This window comes from Zootoca vivipara, chromosome 6 (assembly GCF_963506605.1).
Source record: "Zootoca vivipara chromosome 6, rZooViv1.1, whole genome shotgun sequence".
Lineage (NCBI taxonomy): Eukaryota > Metazoa > Chordata > Lepidosauria > Squamata > Lacertidae > Zootoca > Zootoca vivipara.
The window spans coordinates 36373259-36392677 of NC_083281.1; the positions used below are offsets into that span (position 1 = coordinate 36373259).

The 19419-nt window shown below is 46.9% G+C and overlaps 1 protein-coding gene across 2 annotated transcripts in view; it reads right to left on the reverse strand.

Annotated features, from left to right (window-relative positions):
- LDLRAP1 (low density lipoprotein receptor adaptor protein 1) overlaps positions 1 to 19419 on the reverse strand; it is an 81374-nt gene that overhangs the window by 4249 nt on the left and 57706 nt on the right. For both annotated transcript variants that reach the window (XM_035118289.2, XM_060275796.1), the window contains exons 6-8: positions 14253 to 14330; positions 8772 to 8902; positions 6637 to 6671 (exon numbers count right to left, since the gene is read on the reverse strand). In XM_035118289.2, the coding sequence (XP_034974180.1) occupies positions 6637 to 6671; positions 8772 to 8902; positions 14253 to 14330 (244 nt within the window). The remainder of the gene's footprint in view (positions 1 to 6636; positions 6672 to 8771; positions 8903 to 14252; positions 14331 to 19419) is intronic.

Sequence of the window (19419 nt, forward strand, 5' to 3'; positions counted from 1 at the left end):
GTGAGTGAGAGTAGTGTCAACAGGTATATTAAAGGAGGTGGACCACTTCTGACTAAAGTGAGGGTTACTTCTGGATGTCCCTCTCCTCCCCAGGGTAGGGAGTAGGCAACCCTGAAAGCAGAAAGCCAGCTCTTCGGGGAGAAAGGTTCTAATGCAGGCATTTGCATGCCGGTCCTCCTGGTATCCTATTGACGCGGAGTGCTTCAATACAGAGCAGAATTCAAAAAACATGAGTCCTCCCTCTCCAGTATAAAGTGGTGTTGTCTTTTTTGTCATTTATTACATTAATATCCTGCCTTTCCTGCAGGGTGCTCAAAGTGGCATGCATGGTTCTCCCCCATAGTCCCATTTTAGTCTTACGACAGCTCCGTGAGGCAGGCTAGGCTTTGATCATGCGAAAATGATTTATAGCAATTTTATCGAAGTCCTTTTTCCTGATATATATATTTTTTTGCAGCAAGTGCATAGAGGGTCACTGTTTGCTACAAAGCTATTATTGTCACTAAAAAGAAACCGAACTATTTCTGCTGGGGTGTACCTGTTTGTTGGTGTGAACAAAGGTTCAGAAAGTGATCTATTTGGTCTCTCTACAAGGGGTTAGAAGGCTAATGGAAAATGAGTGATGTCTTCCACCTGAGGTTGATCAGAAATACAAAGTCTGTCTGCATATGGAACCTTGTTGTAGCAACCAACCAAGAATGAGTGGGCATCACTTGGAAATGCAGTTCAATAAAGGCATTTATTAAGGAAACTGGTGAGAGTTTGGTCAGTTAACTAGCTCTAAAATGCTCTGTTTTCAAGAGTGGATACCAAAGGGAAATTCTGGTGTTGGCTGCAGGTCCCTTCTGGATTCTATCCAGAAGAACCAACTTATGGACTTCTCTGCCACAAAATGTGGTGATGATGACAGCTAACGGGAACCTCTGTGTTTGGTTTGGAAGGAACCATGGGGGAAGCCTACTGCTATCCAAGCTGGTATGCTTCCCAGACATGGGCGTAGCCAGGGGGGGCAGCTGCCCCCCAATCACTAAAAATCAATAAAAATATATAGCTGAGGTTCCCCCCCACACAAAAGGCCTGCCCAGCTAACAAAAGGCCTGCCCCCCAACAAAAATCCTGGCCACACCCATGTTCCCAGAGGCATCTAACTGGCAGTGGTAGAAAGCAGGATGGACCTTTCGCAATATGCCTCTAAATACCAGTTTCTGCCAAGTCCAAGATAGGAGAGGTACTGTTGCGTTTGCAGGCATCCCAGGGCGATCTGGTTGGACGTTTGGATGCTGTTGAATGAATCGTGTCTGTCTCTCTCTGTGTGTATGCACAGTTCCCAAACTCACAAATTACCCTATTTATTTAAAATTCACACGGGGGGGGGTGTTCTTTGAATTCCCAAGCAATGCCAGGCACTCCCTGCTAGTCTATACCCACGCACAGACCACTCACTCTAGCAAGAACTTGACACATCATTAGCTGAGGCCACATCTCACAGGCAAAAGGCCACACTGACCAAAAGCAGCAGCAGAATATATATATATACGAAGTGCCACATTGGAAAGTCTCAATTTGCCTCCCTGCGGGACAATTTGTATGGACAGGCCGCCACAATGTCTCTCCAGCACTGTCTACATTAAATTCCAGTTGCTCATGGCAGCACTCGATGTTTCTGGAGACAAGATCAGGAATCTTAACTCCTCAGGACAGCAGCACAGTGGCAAAGGGATTGGAAATGGCAGCAGCAATCCCAATTGTTCAGCGTCTGCTGGCATCACCAGAAATTTCGGGGCAAGTGAGATTACACACACACACACACACACACACACACACACACACACACACACACACTGGAAGTTCTACTTGCACATGCATTAGGATTACTTTATTGCAGCACTGTTAACCTACTCATGCAAACCCTGAGTATGTGGGAAGTAGAAAGACTGGGTGCAGACTGGGCCAGATAGCTGCAGTTTAGGGGTTCCACTTAAAATCCCCCTCCCTTTTGCAGGCTGCTGTTAGCTATGGAGAAGGCAAGAGGCAGAGGTGTTGCTATTGTTGTTATTTAGTCGTTTAGTCGTGTCCGACTCTTCGTGACCCCATGGACCAGAGCACACCAGGCACTCCTGTCTTCCACTGCCTCCCGCAGTTTGGTCAAACTCATGTTCGTAGCTTCGAGAACACTGTCCAACCATCTCATCCTCTGTCGTCCCCTTCTCCTTGTGCCCTCAATCTTTCCCAACATCAGGGTCTTTTCCAGGGAGTCTTCTCTTCTCAAGAGGTGGCCAAAGTATTGGAGCCTCAGCTTCAGGATCTGTCCTTCCAGTGAGCACTCAGGGCTGATTTCCTTCAGAATGGATAGGTTTGATCTTCTAGCAGTCTATGGCAGCGTTTCTCAACCGGTGTTCCGCGGCACAGTAGTGTGCCGCGAGACACCGGCTTGTGTGCCGCGACGTGCGGCGAGGAAAAGGGCGCTTTGCATTGCTGACGGACTTCCGGCGAGGCAAGATGGCGCGCGGCACGGCAGCGCGAAGCTCCTGAGAGCGACCAGCGTGCCCGTGCCGCCAGCCTAGCCTCCGGACCGCCGGAACCGCGGGCGCCAAGTGAGCCCGGCGGATCGACCGGGGAGCCGCTGGAGGCCCCCCCCCGCGACCCCACCGGAGCGACACCAAAAGCGCCCGGCTGGAGGATCGACGGACCCCTGGGCTCCGCGGCAGCCGTGTGGGCATCAGAATCGCCCGGCGGATCAAGCGGGGAGCCACTAAAGCCCCCTAGCGAGCCCGCCTGCGGCCGGGAAGAACTCCGAAGCCCGGGACCTCCCACCATGCGACGGCCCTGCCTCGTCGCCGCAGCCGTCGCCACCCCAGCCGCCCCAGGAGAAGAGGAAAAGGAGGGAGGCCCCCCCAGGTGAGGGAAAAAGGGAAAGATAGGGAGGAGAGGGCCCCTCGCCACCCCCCAACCCAGGTGAGAGCACCTGGTGGGTCCGCCTGGCTACCGCGCAGCAGTTCTTCAGTGGCATGCTTTACGTCTCCCCTCCAAACTAAACTAAATATAGGGCGGCACAGAGTTGGTGTGCCGCGGGATTTTTTTTCATAGAACAAGTGTGCCGTGGCCCAAAAAAGGTTGAGAAACACTGGTCTATGGGACTCTCAAGAGTCTCCTCCAGCACCATAATTCAAAAGCATCAATTCTTCGCCGATCAGCCTTTTTTATGGTCCAGCTCTCACTTCCATACATCACTACTGGGAAAACCATAGCTTAGCAAGCTTCTATCATAGAAATGGTACAGGGAAGAGTTATCCCTGGCACTACAACCTGATCTATCTAAAGTAGAGGAACCTGTGGCTGCTTTTAAGCCCTTTTCTCCAAAGTGGGGAGATTCAATCACTGAATGTCCCATGTAAAGATGAGCAAATCTGATGATTAAGGTTTTTTTCCTCGTTTTTCCAGGCTTCAGTTCACATTTCCAAATCAGCTTGCCTTCCCACGCCCCTCAAAAAGGCTTCATAAAAATTATCTGCGTATCAGGGCTGAATCCCCCCCCCCGAACAACCTTCCTAGGGGCTGTAAACTAGGGGTTAAGCACGGGCAGAGGCAAAAGGTAGAAGGAGCAGGAAATGCGACTCTTGCCTTTGTACTGCAGACTACATTCCAGCCCTGCAAAAGTCAGAGGCTTCTACACACACCCTTCTCCATCCAGACAAAATGAGGAATTCTCACTGTCCACATCCCCTCCAGACAAAAAGACTTGAAGGGTGAGTGAGGGGTATGGACTGAGGAGAGGGAATTTTGTCTAGGGTGGAGATGCGACTTGGGGAGGATCCAAAGGGCCAGGTAGAGAGGCCTGGAGGGCCACATTTGCCCCCTCCCACAGGCCAGAGGGTCCCCCCCAATAACTTGTTCTATTTGGATTCATCTTCTGTGCCCCTCTCAAGTTGCGCCACAGAGGAGAACCAGCAGCATCTGGCAACAGGGCTGTCTTTTTCTGCAGAGAACATTGTATGCTAACAACTTTGCCCAAATGTGTTTGTAAAAATGACAAACATGTACATTTCGTTACTTCTGCATTAGTAAAGCTCCAAGTTCAATGCTCCAGCTTAAAAATAATAATAAATACTTTACACTGTTTCAACCTTAATGGTGGTCAACTGCTTGCAGTGCTGCATTTTAAATGAGGCTTTACATTTTAAGGGTTGCATTAATGGTGCATTGTGGTTTTTAATGAACCTGATCCCTGAGACTTTGGACCTTAGCTCCTGAGTACAATGCAAAATTTCATGTTGAGGGTTTTGTATCAAGGAGGATGGATGTCAACAGCTCCTACCTCCACTTTCGGAGGCAGCAATGCTTCTGAATACCAGTTGTTGGGGATCAGAAGCGGGGAGAGAACGGTTGTGCTCATGCCCTGCTTGTGTGTTTCCCACAGGGATCTGGTTGGCCTCTCTGAGAACAAGATGCTAGACTAAAATGAGCCTTTGGCTTCATCCAGCAGCCAGGCTCCAATTACGTACTTTTTTTAAAAATTAGGCACCTAATTTTTAAGGCGCTTGGTTGTTACTGCTGTTGTTTTGCTGAGTGGCACCAGGTTGCTTTGCTTCCCTATGTGTGGAGGAGAATCTCTGCACATCACTCCACATTCAGAAAGGTCAACCAGGAAGTTCTAACAAGTGTTTTTAGCATCCCTTGTGAAAACACCCTGCTGATGTGGCCATGCATACAGAACACAGAGCCAAAGGAAGCTGCCATACACTAAGGCAGATCAGGGACCACCAAACATTTTAGGCCTGTGGTCATATTTGTAATTTTGAGCAAGAGAGAGAGAGAGAGAGAGAGAGAGAGAGAGAGAGAGCGCATGTACGTATACAGACACACTCACACACTGTTTTCTCAAGGTATCTGGCTAAAAGCTGAATCAAACAGAATTCATCAGTCTTGGACAAGACATAGAGCTGAAAGAGGAAGTGAGAAAGAGTGTTACTCTTCCAACTTCTTCCATCAGCTCTATGTACTTTTCAAGGCAGAAAAATGTAGCCACCCTCACCACCTCATGACCAAATGAGCAGTGAGAGGGAGGCTAATGTTGGATTTTTTGAATAGTCAAGTTACTTTAGAGCCGGTCTAATGTAAATATTGTCTGTTTAAGAGAAACAGGTGCCGGTGTTTCTGTTAATTACTCACAGGCATGGGCTCTGCTTCTTGTATATAAGGCTCTGCCAGAAAGCCTTCTGTATCTCTTAGTTAGATCTTTCAGTTTGATTCATCTCTTAGTAGATCACTCTCTCAGTTGTTCTCAGTTTAAGAGATTCCAAGTTGAATCTTAGTAAGAGATTAAGAGATTCCTTAGTTGAATCTTAGTATGAGAGTTGCTTACTTATAATGCTGGTTTGCTGTTAATTCTTGGGTAGTTTAATGGGAATTATGTGGGAGTTTGTGGGAGGTTTGGAATGGGTTGAAGGTTGGAATGTGGGTAGATAACGTTGCTAAGAGAGAAAGCATTTATCTTTAGTTTAAAATCTCTTTAGAGTCAGTTTGTTTTTCAGTTAAAGAAACCCAACCGTTTGTATTTTCATCTGTATACTTTTACAAGTGTACAGCTAGTAAGGGGTTTCATATAAGGGAGATAATTCCCTATGCTCTTGGTGGTGTTTTCTTAGCCAGGTCAACTTCTGACTGCGTATACTCTGCGTGAAGCATACTTTAAAGGGCCGCTGGAAACTGGGATATATGATTTAGATTAGGCAGGTTTCAATACCCAGTTTTCTCCAATATTTTTCTTCTTATATATATTTTTCCCAATAGCTAAGAGGTTTGTGGAGAAGACACCAAGGATAATCCTGCTCCAGACAATTTACAGGAACGATTTTGGAGCAGCCGCTGAGGACCTCTGGAGGGTGGGCAAGGGGCACCAGAAGAAGTGGTAGCTAGCAGTCCCTGCATCCCATCCTTTAAGAAACCAGCCAGTGGGCCAAATTCCTCCTCCTCCTCCTCCATTTCTGGGGGTGAAAAAAATCGCCTATCAGACTATGAAGTGTCTGACGTTTATGTGTCTGGTGACACACTGCCACTATTGCAGTGAAATCAAACATGGAAGATGCTTCTTGTTCTTCTCCTACCGCAGCACAAAGGCGTGCAATATTTTTCGCCCTTCCTCCTTGCCTCACCCTCACCCTGGATGTGGGTCGTGTAAAATGTTGTGATTTCGAATGTGGCTACTGTGGTAAAGTGATTCTTTTTTCAGTGGGAGGAAGTGCTGATAGAGCTCCTTGCCAAGGGTGCAGAGGTACACCTCTGCCTGCAGGTGGGGATCTGAAATACTGCACCTTCAATTTGCTACCTCTGCTCATGCATGCGGCAAACATCTTCTAGCCAGGGCTAAGTCACTTAGGGAGTTTAATTCCCCACCTTATGCACAAATTAGCTCCTGCCCTAAGAAGTTATCAAAATATTTGACTTATGCAGGCGGCTGAAAATCCCATCGTTCAATTAGGCAAACAGAGCACCTCTGAAAGGGTCAGAGCACAGCAGACAATTTCGATTAGAAACATTAAAATGATTTTTTTTTTAAAAGAGCAGTCACTAATCAAGTCTGTTTCCTGGGCAGTCCCCTGGTGGAAAGACACTCGTGAAACAAATTAAGAAAATTACCTTGAAAAAGCTTCATCCAGTCCGTCGTCCATTGCCTTTGTTATAAAGAGAAGGGGGAGGAAAATTAGACCAATCTGAAATGACAGTTACCCAGCTCCCAGCTAGCATGCAAGCATTACAGGGTGGATTTTGCATTTTATTTGCAATTTCTTAAAAAAGAAGAGGTGTGTGTATAAGGGGGACGACAACGATGACTACAGAAAGCCGTAGTTTGAAAAATGTTCTGAGGGACCTGGGGGTGCCTTGGAGACCTAGTCCAGTCTGTTCTATCTGGAATGGTTTCACTTGTTCTTATCTCTTTATATATCTGTATACTGTTGTAACCCTCCCTGGATCATTAGGAAGAGTAGGTAAGAAATCTTTTATGAATGAAATAAAATGACCAAACTCAGGGGATCCTTGGTGGGAAGTTTTTGCTATTTTTTAATTAAATTTGTATACTATACCACCCTTCGTCTGAAGATCACAGGGAAGCTCACAACATAAAAATACTAAATGCGAACACAACATACGTAATAAAAACAATAACCCCCTTTCCAAAAAACACATTTTAAAGGCCATAGAATGTTAATCAGCTGAAGACCTGGTTATAAAGTAACTTTTTCACTTGACGCCTAAAGATGTGTAATGAAGGCGCCAGGCAGGCCTCCCTAGGGACAACATTCCACAAACAGGGAACCACTGCAGAAAAGGCCTGTTCTTGTGTTGCCATGGAGGAGGCGCATGAAGGAGGGCTTCAGAGGATGATCACAAGGTCCAGGTCGGTTCATATGGGGAGAGGCGGCCCTTGAGGTGTAACAGTCCTGGTGTTCCTATACTTTGGGGGATCAAAATTCCTTGCCCAACTACTGGAAAACATCCAATGCTCTTCCAGCCAATCCCGATTTACCGTCTGCCCACCTCTGGGTCTACAATGCTCTTCCGGCATTGATGCAAAACCAATTAGTCTTGACCTGCAGCCCCCATGAATAGATCCCAAGGACAATCCCCAGACTCATCGCCAACACTGTCTTGCTGAAGGGGTCCTTTGGCAAATGGGCCAAAGTGAAAAGGCTTTCCCTTCAGGGAGAAAGTCTGAAAACCCCAGCTGATAGAGGATGGCTTCAGTTTCTGATGTTTAAACAAAACAAGGGAAGACACACACACTATACTTGGAAAGTCCTGTAGAACGTCCAAAGAACAGAGAGTGAAAGATAACCTGCTAAGATCAGACAAGACACATTATCGGGGAAGGGTCCACAGCTAGTGCTGGAGCACGTGCATAGCGTGCAAAAAGGTTCAATCCCTGGGATCACCCGGTAGGCCTTGGAAAGAGCCTCTCCTCCAGGAGAGCTGCTGCCTATCAGCGTGGACCAGTGATGGGCAAACTTTTTGAAGTTGGGGACCGTGTTCCCTCAAGGAAAAGTGGTCAGGGGTTGCAGTCCCATGGGGGGCAGTGTTACAGTTGGCTATGGGTGGGGCCGAAGCCAGACGTGCAAAGAAATACCCCCTTCTCTCCCTCCCATCCCCTCGCCCTCTCTCTCTTCCCTTCTTCATCCATTTATCCTTTATCTCATACACAGACACCACAAGCTTCATCTATGCACAAATATCTCATTCATCCAATTCATTCTTTCTTTCATACATGCCATTCATTCTTACATCCGTTCTTCATCTTCTCTTTCTCCACATGCAAACATACACCCTATTTATCCCCAGGACTAGTTCACCCTGCCAATGTCCCATGCTTATCTATCACTCTGTTTCCCCTGCACCTTTGTGCCGCCAGGAGAAAGATAAATGCCACCAGGCAGATGTTATATTAACTATGCTCATTATGAGAATGAGCAGCGGGCTCTCACACTCCTTTCCTCCTCCTCCAGCACCCTTACAAGGAGGAGCCAGGAAGCATCTGCTTAATCATAGCTTGTCAGGTCTTCTGACCCAAGAAACTATGGCTTAATATGATGTATAGCTTGATGGCTTATGAAATTGCTTGTTTCAACAAACCACAGTTTAGGGCTTTGTCTGAACCTTAAACTGCAGTTAATCTAAACTGCAAGAAAAAGCTTCCTCACTCCTCTTCACAGTAACACTTGAATTCTTCCTCTTGCACATTTTACTGAGATTGCAGTATGCGCGCACAGAACACTTACCCACATGACATTGTTGTTTTCTGATGAATGTGGCCTGAAGATGCTTCCGTCTGACTGCGTGGAGTTTGCATTGACAGTCAAGGGAGTTTTAGCAACATTCTCCAGGTCTAGCAGGTTCCCTGTGGTGACCGCTGCAGGTGGACAGAAATGAAAGGGGGAATTAAAGAAGATGAGGAGTAGGAGAGAAAAGGTTTATATGCAGGGTTGGAGAACCTTTGGGCCTCCAGATGTTGGTGGACTCCAACTCCCACCAGCCCCAGCCAGCATGGCCAATGGTCAGGGATGGTGGGATTTGTAGTCCAGTAAGAATGGGACTTCTCGAAGCTACGAACATGAGTTTGACCAAACTGTGGGAGGCAGTGCAAGACAGGAGTGCCTGGCGTGCTATGGTCCATGGGGTCACGAAGAGTCGGACACGACTAAACGACTAAACAACAACAACAAAGAATGGGAGGGCCAAAGGTTCTCCACACCTAATTTAGAGGATTCCTCTCCATCATGTATGGCCTCTGTGACGGATTGGTCTGGTTGGCAATAGAACCCCAGGGTGTAAAGAGTTAATCCCCAACCTCCTAAATAAATGATGCATTCCATTCCTGAGGGGCGGGACTGCCAGGAGTTTAAAAAAAGGAATGGGAGGCAGTTAATTGGGAGGATTGGGAGAGGGTTGTGAGAGTGAAGAGGGAGCGAGGGAGCATTTAGGAGTAGGAGATCTTAAAGTGTTCTGAGGAGTTTAATTGAATTATATTATCTAGCCATTGTAAATGAAACTAAGAATATGATCTAAGAGCCTGTACACATGAAACCATTACGCATTTAAAAGTTATCTAGTTTAAATAAAGCTTTCTTAAATGTTATATTAAAAGTGGATGTTCCTAGTTATTCCAGCTGAGTATCAAAACTCACAGAAGTGGTGGCTCTATAGAGGACAAAACTTACCTCGGGATTAGAGGTGACAGTTTGTGTCTTAGAGTTACACTGAGGAGGCTTAGGAGGATAACCTGGGGTGCCACAAAGTTGCCAGAGTGGAAAGGGCAAACTTTTGCAGTGGGGAATCAAACTGAGTGAGACCCTTTACTGTAGGCAGGAGGTTATTCTGTCAAACAGCCTAGAGTTTCTCAAGATACCAGGCCACGCAAGCTGGAAGACTCTCTTTACTAAGAAACCCACAAGTAAAAGGGGTTTATTTTAAGGCGGCAGGAGAAGAGGGAGGGTGGTTTCACCCCTGGATTCCTGTGACGCATTTTTAGTAATAGAGAGGGAGGACACTTCGTCGCAGCCTCTAATAGCAAAATCCTCTTGGATTCATCGGTCAGACTTTAGACAATTATATACCACTTGATTATGGGGTCAAAGGGGAGAGATTGTTTCCACCTGCTGCATCTCAGCAATTTTATAAGGAGGAGCTGTTACCAAGCTGTTTGGGCCCTCTGACATATGAGTGGGGGCTGCCCTTTTAGCACTGGCATGTATGTACTGTATTTGGTTTTTTAATAGCTTTTGAAATGTTTAAGATTTTCTTTTCCCCGGGTGGTTTAACAATTAAGCCCTCTTCCTTAGGAACTCAGGGAATTGAAGTTATGTGAGGGGGAAAGGGTCTCCTAACAACTCTCAGCACCTTAACAAACCACAATTCGCAGGATGCTTTGGGGGAAGCTGCGACTGTTAAAGTGGTCTGACGGTGCTTTAAATGTATGGTGTGGAAGTGGCCTGTTTGTGTGTTTTGGAAGGAACAGACTGAGCATGGTTTGTCATTGGAGAGAGATACAGGCACTCTGCAAATGATCAGAGAGAACTCTGTTACTACTACTTCACAAGCTCCAGGAAGCAGTATTAAAACCAGGCTCTGAGATGGAGTCCTAATGGCCTGTGGCATGATATTCATTTCATCCTCTGCTGCCAGAAAAGCATCATCTTCCACTCCCACTGCAGAGCAACCACATTGATTCCATTTTATTCTCTGCCCCGAGCACAACACAGTACCCCTTTCCAGTCTACTCTGCTTCAATTTAAGATCCTTCAGCTTTTCCGATGAATGAAAATTCCTGCAGGACCTTTTAGGAAACACATCTTTGCATTCCACTGGCAGTATGTCCTACTTTTCTGTTTTTCTTTCTTTCAAATAAGCATATATTTGAATTGCAGAAATCCTTTATGGTGCAAGGGAGTTGGGAGTTTCTGGAGACAGGCTGCAGGGCACCAATTCATCTGCGGGCTCCTCCATGAGGAATCAAGCTGAGGGGGAGATGTCAGCTGGCAGATTTTGGGTGCCATTAAGGATGGCAGAGTGAGAAAGAGGCAGATGTGACTCGCCCGTGATGTGACTCACTGGGAAAGTTCTTCTGTGCTAGCTTAATCTCAGTGCAAGATGCACACAATAGGAACATAAGGAAAGCCTGCTGGGTCAGACCAAAGGCCCATCTAGTCCAGCATCCTGTTTGTTATGGTGACCAACCAGACTCTGATGGGAAGCCCAGAAGCAAGACCTGAGCACAACAGCAACTTGCCCTGCTTGTGAGTCCCTTACATTAACATATTGCACCCGCCATTGAAGGCAGAATATAGCCATTGATAGGATTCATGGATATGGCTCTTTCAAAGCCATCTAGGTTGATGACCATCACTTGAATTCCATAGTTTATCTATGTGCTGCATGAAGGGCCAAGGGTCTGTGTAAGGAGAAAGGTCTTTGGGTTCATTCGCAGTTCCATTTGTCCCACCACTTTCATCCAGAAAAACCTGTGGTAGAGCACTGCATTGGAGCAAATGGCAGTGGGTTTTTCATGGATTGCTCTTTGTTCTGATTTATCGCTAAAGAGTGGGTTTTCCAGGGGGGAAGTAGTGGGGTTCAGATCTATGCCTTGAAAGCATGGGGCAAGTGGAAAACTGATTGGACCTGTGTTTTCTAAGCATGTGACAAGTAGAAGAGAGGGACAGTTCTTTGCCTGGCACATAAAAACAAAGTTGGTGCCAGGAGTGCCTCCATGGTGAAATCGTTCCACAAGAGGGGGCCACCACTGAAAAGGCCCGATCGTGTGTTGCTGCCCTGCCAACCTCCCATGGAGGGGGCACACAAAGAAGGGCTTCACGGAGAAGCATCACATCCCAAGTGACTTATCGTGTGTATGCAGGTGGGGGTGGACTACCAGTTAGATTTGTACCACCTTAGTCACCAAAATACATAGAGCCAGCCATGTACAGCAGGGATGGGGAACCTTCTAGGGGCCACATGGCAATGGTGGGCAAGGCCAAAGGCCAAATAAATGTGAATGTTACCTTTGCACAGAAAGCTAGTTTCTTCACACTGCCACATCCTATCTCTGTCCTCCATGCAGGTAGCCAAGAACATTATCAGTGTTTGAGGACAAGTTCCACCCAGGCAAAAACAGTAAAAAAAAGGTTGCAAAGTCAGGCTGGTTTAGGGTGCAGCTTGGGAGGGTGTGTGTCCCAAGGGCCAGACAGAGAGGCACGGGGGGGGGGGGGGCACATTCAGTCCCCAGGCCTGAGGCTCTCCCATCCCAGATCTATTGCCTCCACTGAGTGGCTCTCCAGGGTTTTAGACAGGGAATCTTGCTGGGGATTGCTGCTGGTGTGGTGTAGTGGGAGACCAGGGTTCAAATTCCCACTCAGCCATGGCACTCACTGGATGACTTTGGGCCAGCCACAGTCTCTCAGCCTAACCTACCTCACAGGGTTGTCGTGAGGATAAAAATGGAGAGGAAGAGAACCACACACACCACCTCAAGCTCCTTAGAGGAAAGGTGGGGTATAAATGTAACAATAAATTAATAAAATAAGCTGGGAGGTGGCCTTTGGCATGCAGAGCAAGCGGCAGAGCTACAGCCCTTCCTTCAGAACCTCAGAGGGCACCTATATCCAAAGCTTCAGCAACATCCGCATCTGTCAAGAGGCAGATTATGGTAACTACTTTGAAATCGGCTGAAAGACCCCCCCCCCCGCAAAAAAAACCCATACTCCAGATTCAAAGATATTGGACAAAGCCAAAGCAGAGGTCAGATTTAAAGATTCTGGGCACGGAAAGTTTATCCAGCCCTTCAGCGCCAGCCATTTCGTCGACTTATATCTTTGCTACCCTGAGAGGCATTTTTGGAATGGAGTGGATGTTAAAGAGGATTTCTTCCCTATCAAATATACATGCGGATCAATATGACGCAGCCGGTTTGGACGGGAGCCCCTTTTATGGATGACTTCCTCAGTGCCACTTTGCAGCATCTCACCCGCCAGGAGGGGAAGAAGACAGGCTGTCCCCTCTTTGCACCCCACCCCCCACCCCGCCAGTTCATTTGAGGCTATTTGTGCCACGCAAGCTTTAGAAGATAGCCTTTGCCACCAGACAATTGCAAGGAGGATATAGCTTAAAAACAATACTCGGAAGGCATGACCCCATTTCTGCAAGCTGCACAATCCAGACCGCTAAGAGTTTTAATGGGTCCCTGGGAGCGGTTATCAGAAAGCTGCTTGCAGGAGTGTGGAGGGCTGCCTCCCTCCCTCCCTCCCCCTTCCTTTTGCCTCCCTGAGGAATAACAGGCACGTAGGATGCATGATGGAGGAGTCGCAGAGGTCAAAAGGACTGCTAAGTCCTTGATGGATTTCAATCAGGGGGTCAGTGACATCTGTATACATGACTTGCACCTGAATCCCAGTGTCTCCAGGATAGGAGGAAGGATTTTCAGTTACTAGAGACCACTGACAACCAGAGATGGAACTGTACCCGCCCACATCCTCTCTTTAGTTTCTGCAAGACTTGTATGGTGAATGTTTGTGCATGTGCGCAAGAGAGGGCCCTTAAGGGCATCTGCACCCAGGCAGACAATACCAGAAAGGAACAGATCATAACTGCCTCTATCTTCAATGTCTGGACTGTGAGTGCCATTTCTTATGCAGCCAAAAAGGTACCACCCAGGCACCAGGAGGTTTCAGCAGGCTTGGAGAAACCTCAACGTTTCCAGAATTTAAAAAAGAAAAAAGGGGGGGGGAACCTTTGGGTGGGTGGGGAGGGAGGGCTGTTGGCAGTGAAGAGCCCAATTTGGACTGAGTGATAAAAGGGGAGGGAGCAGAAAATGCTATTAGCAGGATAGGAGAGCTGAAAATAATGCCAATATATTTCAAATCTGGCAACCAATGCGCCCCTTTGGATTCAAATAGTACATGGGCCGACAAGTCTAAAAAGCCCAGGACACAATTTTTCACGGCCCTCTAGCAACTACCGGTATGGTGGCTCATTTACCAGTAGTAATGTATCTAGTGTTAACTCTGGAAGTGTATCCTCGATTCTGACCAAACTAAGCCTAGGACCTTCTGCATGCAGAGCAGGTGCTGTATGAGATCTCAGCAGCTGAAGACCCTGGAGAGAGGCTGCAGGTACTGGGCAAGACAGACCAACGGGCTGGCATGGTACACACGGCGGGCAATTTCACTCCACATTTCCTTTGAACAGAATCTGTTTCTTTAGTCACTTACATCCTTTCGATGAGGCAGAACTATCCAAACTTGGACTGCTGGTGCTTTCTCCTTCTGAGATGGCCTTTTCCCGCTTTTCTGTGGTGGGGACACAAGACAGACAAATGCACCGTTTAGTGTGTGGCTACGTTTTAAGGGCTAATTTCTCTAACAAGCCACGAAGCTGCTTCCATACCTTGCAATGGAGTGAAGGGCCTCTGGCCTGTGGGCTGAATGCAGCCCCTTTAGGTCTCTTTATCTGGCTCTTGGGATGCTCTCCAGGCCACGCCCCCTACTGGCCCTGTTTCACACCCTCCTTAAGTGTTTTTGCCTGGCCGGAATGTGTTGTTCAGCTCTGACAATGTCGCATGCTTGTCTGGATGGAGGCCAAGTGTGTGAGTGTGTGTAGAAACGTAGCCTACTGTACCAAAAGGTTAATTTTACACTTCTTCTTGCTCTGCTCACTTTCCCCTCTGGCCCCATCCACCACTGGGATGTGGCCCTTGGAAAGCTACCCAGCATACCCAGGCTGTAAAAGGTCCCCCCCCCGCTTTACAATATCCTCTTCAGTCCTAAGATAAGGACAGAGTAAATGAGCGGCAGTATCGGAGGCACAAGTACACTGACTGGACTGGCAAGAGGCAGAGTTTGGCTCCAAGGTTTAAGTGGTGTGGCTTTCTCGGTTAGGATTTTTTTCATTAAAAAACCCTTTATTGCCTTATTTATTCTTTGGAGAGACTTGAAGTACCTAACAGAGAAATAATAAGAATAGCGGGCTGGATTTAATAATATAGTTATTCAATAACATACTACACCAGTGGAAGCCAGCGCAGGGATTTAAGAATTCTTAAATTTAAGGACACTGAGGTCCAGCGCCGAGGGCCTTCTGGCGGTTCCCTTACTGCGAGAAGCAAAGCTACAGAGAACCAGGCAGAGGGCCTTTTCGGTAGTGGCGCCCGCCCTGTGGAACGCCCTCCCATCGGAGATCAAGGAGATAAACCTGACATTTAGAAAACACCTAAAGGCAGCCCTGTTTAGGGAAGTTTTTAATCTGTGATATTTTAATGTATTTTGGTATTTGCTGGAAGCCGCCCAGAGTGGTGGCGGAAACCCAGCCAGATGGGCGGGGTATAAATAAATAAATAAATAAATAAATAAATAAATAAATAAAAATTCCAGTTGCATATGATAAACATTGATCTGCATCAATGCCTCCCCCTGGATCTAGCCCCTGGGGGGAGCTTTCCTTGCAAAAATGGTCCTCTGAACCATTGGTGTAGTCAAAGGGCAGCTGCCCCCATCAAGTAAAACAATAGAACTACTTAACTGACCAATCATGTTGGCTCTCCCCCCCCCCAAGTCCTGTCCCCCCAACAAAAATCCTGGCTATGCCCATGTTCTGAACACCAACAACTGAAATTTCCCACAGTGCCCCTGCTGCAGCTTGACTCCAGGGCATTGTGGGACTGCTATTTTAATTTCCCACAATGCCCCAGAGCATTCCTACCTTGGGGGCACTGGGGAAAATTTAAATGAGCACTAGGAGGGAAAAAATGAATGAGTAGTCCAGAGCAGCTGCTAGGAGGTGGCTGCAGCAGATGGTGGTCTGAACAGAAATGGCACACTTGATCACCTGGCATAAGGAAAATAAAATACATTTCAACTGATAGAGTACAAGCCCTTTCCTGCATGAAAATGGATCTCTGCATAGCAAATCTATATATATATAAATGTAGGCATTGCACGTGCGGAGGTAACAGCCTTTCTCCGTAACTGCTGAACCATAATGTAACAAATTTGGCCACAACGTTCCATGCCCATCAGGGAGGGATCTGGCATTAAATTTTTTCCAAAAAAACCACACCTTTCACACCTAAAATAATGATTAAACACAAAAAGTGGCACACAAATTAACCAGCACCACCAGAAGCTCTGAAGACTCCAGCAGCATCCAATAGAAAAGCAGATCGCACGCTGCCGCTTCCAAAGCTGCGCCGCCAGATGACATCACAAAATTCCACAGCAACCAACTGAAAACAGTCCTTTTGCAGCAACAAGGCACAGCTTTTTCAATATGCCACAGCATTGCCAAGCAGGGAAAACTGAGTAGGCCGCACCATTCAGTAGGCCACAGGCAAAACCAAACAGAATATGGCGCTTTCACAATGGGGGAGGGGGGTCACAGGGGTGAGGCACAACAAAGGGAAGGGGGAAACACATAGCCATGGGGGGGGGGAGGAGGAAGAATCCTTAGTCAGCCAAAGCAGTGGGGGGTGGGTTGGGACTGGGAAAACTGAGTAGGCTGCAACATTGCTCAGTAGGCCACAGGCAAAAACAAACAGAATATGGGCCTTTCACAGGGTGGGGGAAATCACAGGGATGAGGCACAACAAAGGGAGGGGAAAACACATAGCCATGGGGGGGGGGAGGTAGGACCCTGAGTCAGCCAAAGCAGTGGGGGGTGGGACATTTTCAGGAACACACGTGGGTGGGGGAGTCTTATTTTTGAAACTTACAGTAGGGGAGTCAGGTTGGGACAGGGCAGGTGAGGGGACTCTAAAGGGAGACTCTGAAGGTCCATTTAACAGAAAAGGGTCCATTTAACACAAAAACCCACAGCAACGCGTGGCCGGGCCAGCTAGTGGTCATATACAAAGTGTCCCTAAGGTGGTTTAGCACCTACATGACTGAAATCTAGCACCTTATTCATGTTGCTTGACTGTGCTATCTCAAGGCCTCGAGAACTACAGATGCATTATTCCAATTCATATTTTTATCCTGCCTTTTGGCCAGGGTGGCTGAACAGCACATAAAACACAAATGAGGCCACAGTTAAAATAAATTAAGACCTAATTAAGGGAGATAATGGACACCAGTCCCCAACTCCCAGATGCCGATGGTCTAACCCCTGTCTCCAAAAGCAAACTGAATACCGGAGAGAGCTCTTACAAGGGTGAGGCTGTTGTAAATGTCTGGCAGGAGATTTGATTTGCAGAGGTCTGGGCTTCCTGGCACGCAGATGGGCACCGCTTGTCGTCTACCTTAGGCATGGAAATGTGCGGAGGACAGCGAAGTGGAGAAAGGGGTTTCCAGGGAACAAAATCTCTCTCCCTGCAACCAACCTTTTGCCAGTGCCAAATTGCTGAACATGTGCAGACGACAAGGGCCTTTTCATATACTGGCATGACCCCAAGACTTGGGAAGGCCATCCAATCAAGCCTACAGCCTGCCTGGAAGGCTGCCGATCTTGCCTGCAGCTGCGCTAACCAGGCCATCGCTGACAAAAGGACAGATGGTTTCTAGTTATCAACATATCCTCCACTGGCACCACACAGTTGGCCAGGACTGGAAGGCCCAGCATTTCTTCACAGCCTGTGTGAGATGGCGGTGATGGATGAGAATGGTGGGAAACACTTGGGAAGGGGGGTTGCCTAGCAACCTCCCGTATTGCTCCTTCTAGCGCCCTTCAGGTTTTGATGGACTCCCATCCACCTCAGCCAGCATGGCCAATGGTTAGGGACAACAATAGTTGGACAACAGCTGGAGAGCCACAGGTTTCCCTATCCTTAGGCCGGGGTGATTGCTAGGCAACTACCCATGTGCTTCTATTAGATAGAGAGAGAAAAGGGAGCTATTCCCCCATTGAAGCATATTATAAAGCGGCTAACAGCACTAACAATATACCCGGTGCTTTACAGGCTCCCATAAGCAAGAAACAGTCGTCTGCCCAAACGGCCTTTGCAAACTAGGTTTCAGCCAAGGGGAGGAGAGGCGGAGGGGTTGCGTTGCCAACTGTCAGGCTTCTCAGAAAGGCCTGAAGAACAAGGAGAATCCACAAGGGAAGCTTCTGCTGGCAGAGAGATGAAGGAGATGGAAGGAGCATCACTTGATAAGTTTCTGCAAGTCAGGCGACTATAAGAAACATAGACAGAGGAGGATGGGGAGGGGGGGAAAGGTGAATGAGAGTAAATGCAATTACAGTTACGTAAGCCAGAGATGCATACATTTCAATAGTTAACTGAACCTCGGAGCTACTGGCACCTGTTTCAAAGAAAGACTGATGGTGCAGAACACCGATTGGCTGGCCCTTGTGACAATCACAAAGTCACCTTCAAGAGTGACCTTTAAATAAATAATAAAATAATACCGGTAATAATGATGATGATGATGATGATAATAATAATAATAATAATAATAATAATAATAATAATAATAATAATAATTTATTACTTATACCCCACCCGTCTGGCTGGGTTTTCCCAGCCACTCTGGGCGGCTTCCAACAAGAGATTAAAAATACATTAAAACATCGGTCATTAAAAACTTCCCTAAACAGGGCTGCCTTCTAGATGTCTTCTAAAAGTCAGATAGTTGTGTATTTCCTTGACATCTGATGGGAGGGCATTCCACAGGGCGGGGCGCCACTACCGAAAAGGCCCTCTGCCTGGTTCCCTGTAACTTTGCTTCTCGCAGTGAGGGAACCGCCAGAAGGCCCTCAGCGCTGGACTTCAGTGTCCGGGCAGAACGATGGCCACATGAATGCCACATGAATAAAAAAATAAAAAAACTCTCCGTTTTGTTACTCATAGTAACATTTGTGCCACGTAGTGTGTGTGTGTGTGGTGTGTAAAAATTATTATATATGTACTTATATGGAAAGAATAGGCTTTACTATTTAAAAAGAGAGAGACACAAATTTCATAGGCTTGGGAGGAATCCTTGGGTTTTTCTTTTTTTGTTGTTTATTATAGTAATGTATATTACCATTTCTGAGAAACTGACTCATAAACAAAGGGTATCTGGGGTGCAGCCAAACCTATGGGTTTTGTCTCCATTTGGTGGCCATTTGTTACTTATATGACAGGCCAATCAAGGGAATGGCTAGTCCCAGTGAAATATGGCTTTTATCTGGTATTCATAACATTTGTTTTGTCTTCTCTCTGTATCAGGTTAGTTTTTGTTGTAGCATCTAATTTATAGTGTAGTCCCTTGAGAATGTATTTTATTTTACATGGTAATGTCTGTGAAAGCTGTTTTTGTTTCATAGAAGTCGTCGTCCCCCCCCCCCCCAATTCTTTTCCTTTCTGTTTTTATTCTAAATCTCTTACCAGGCTATAACTTTAACTTCATAGTAAAGTTTTGAAAAATTTAATTTAAAAAATGAGGCACAAATGCTTATTTAAATAGC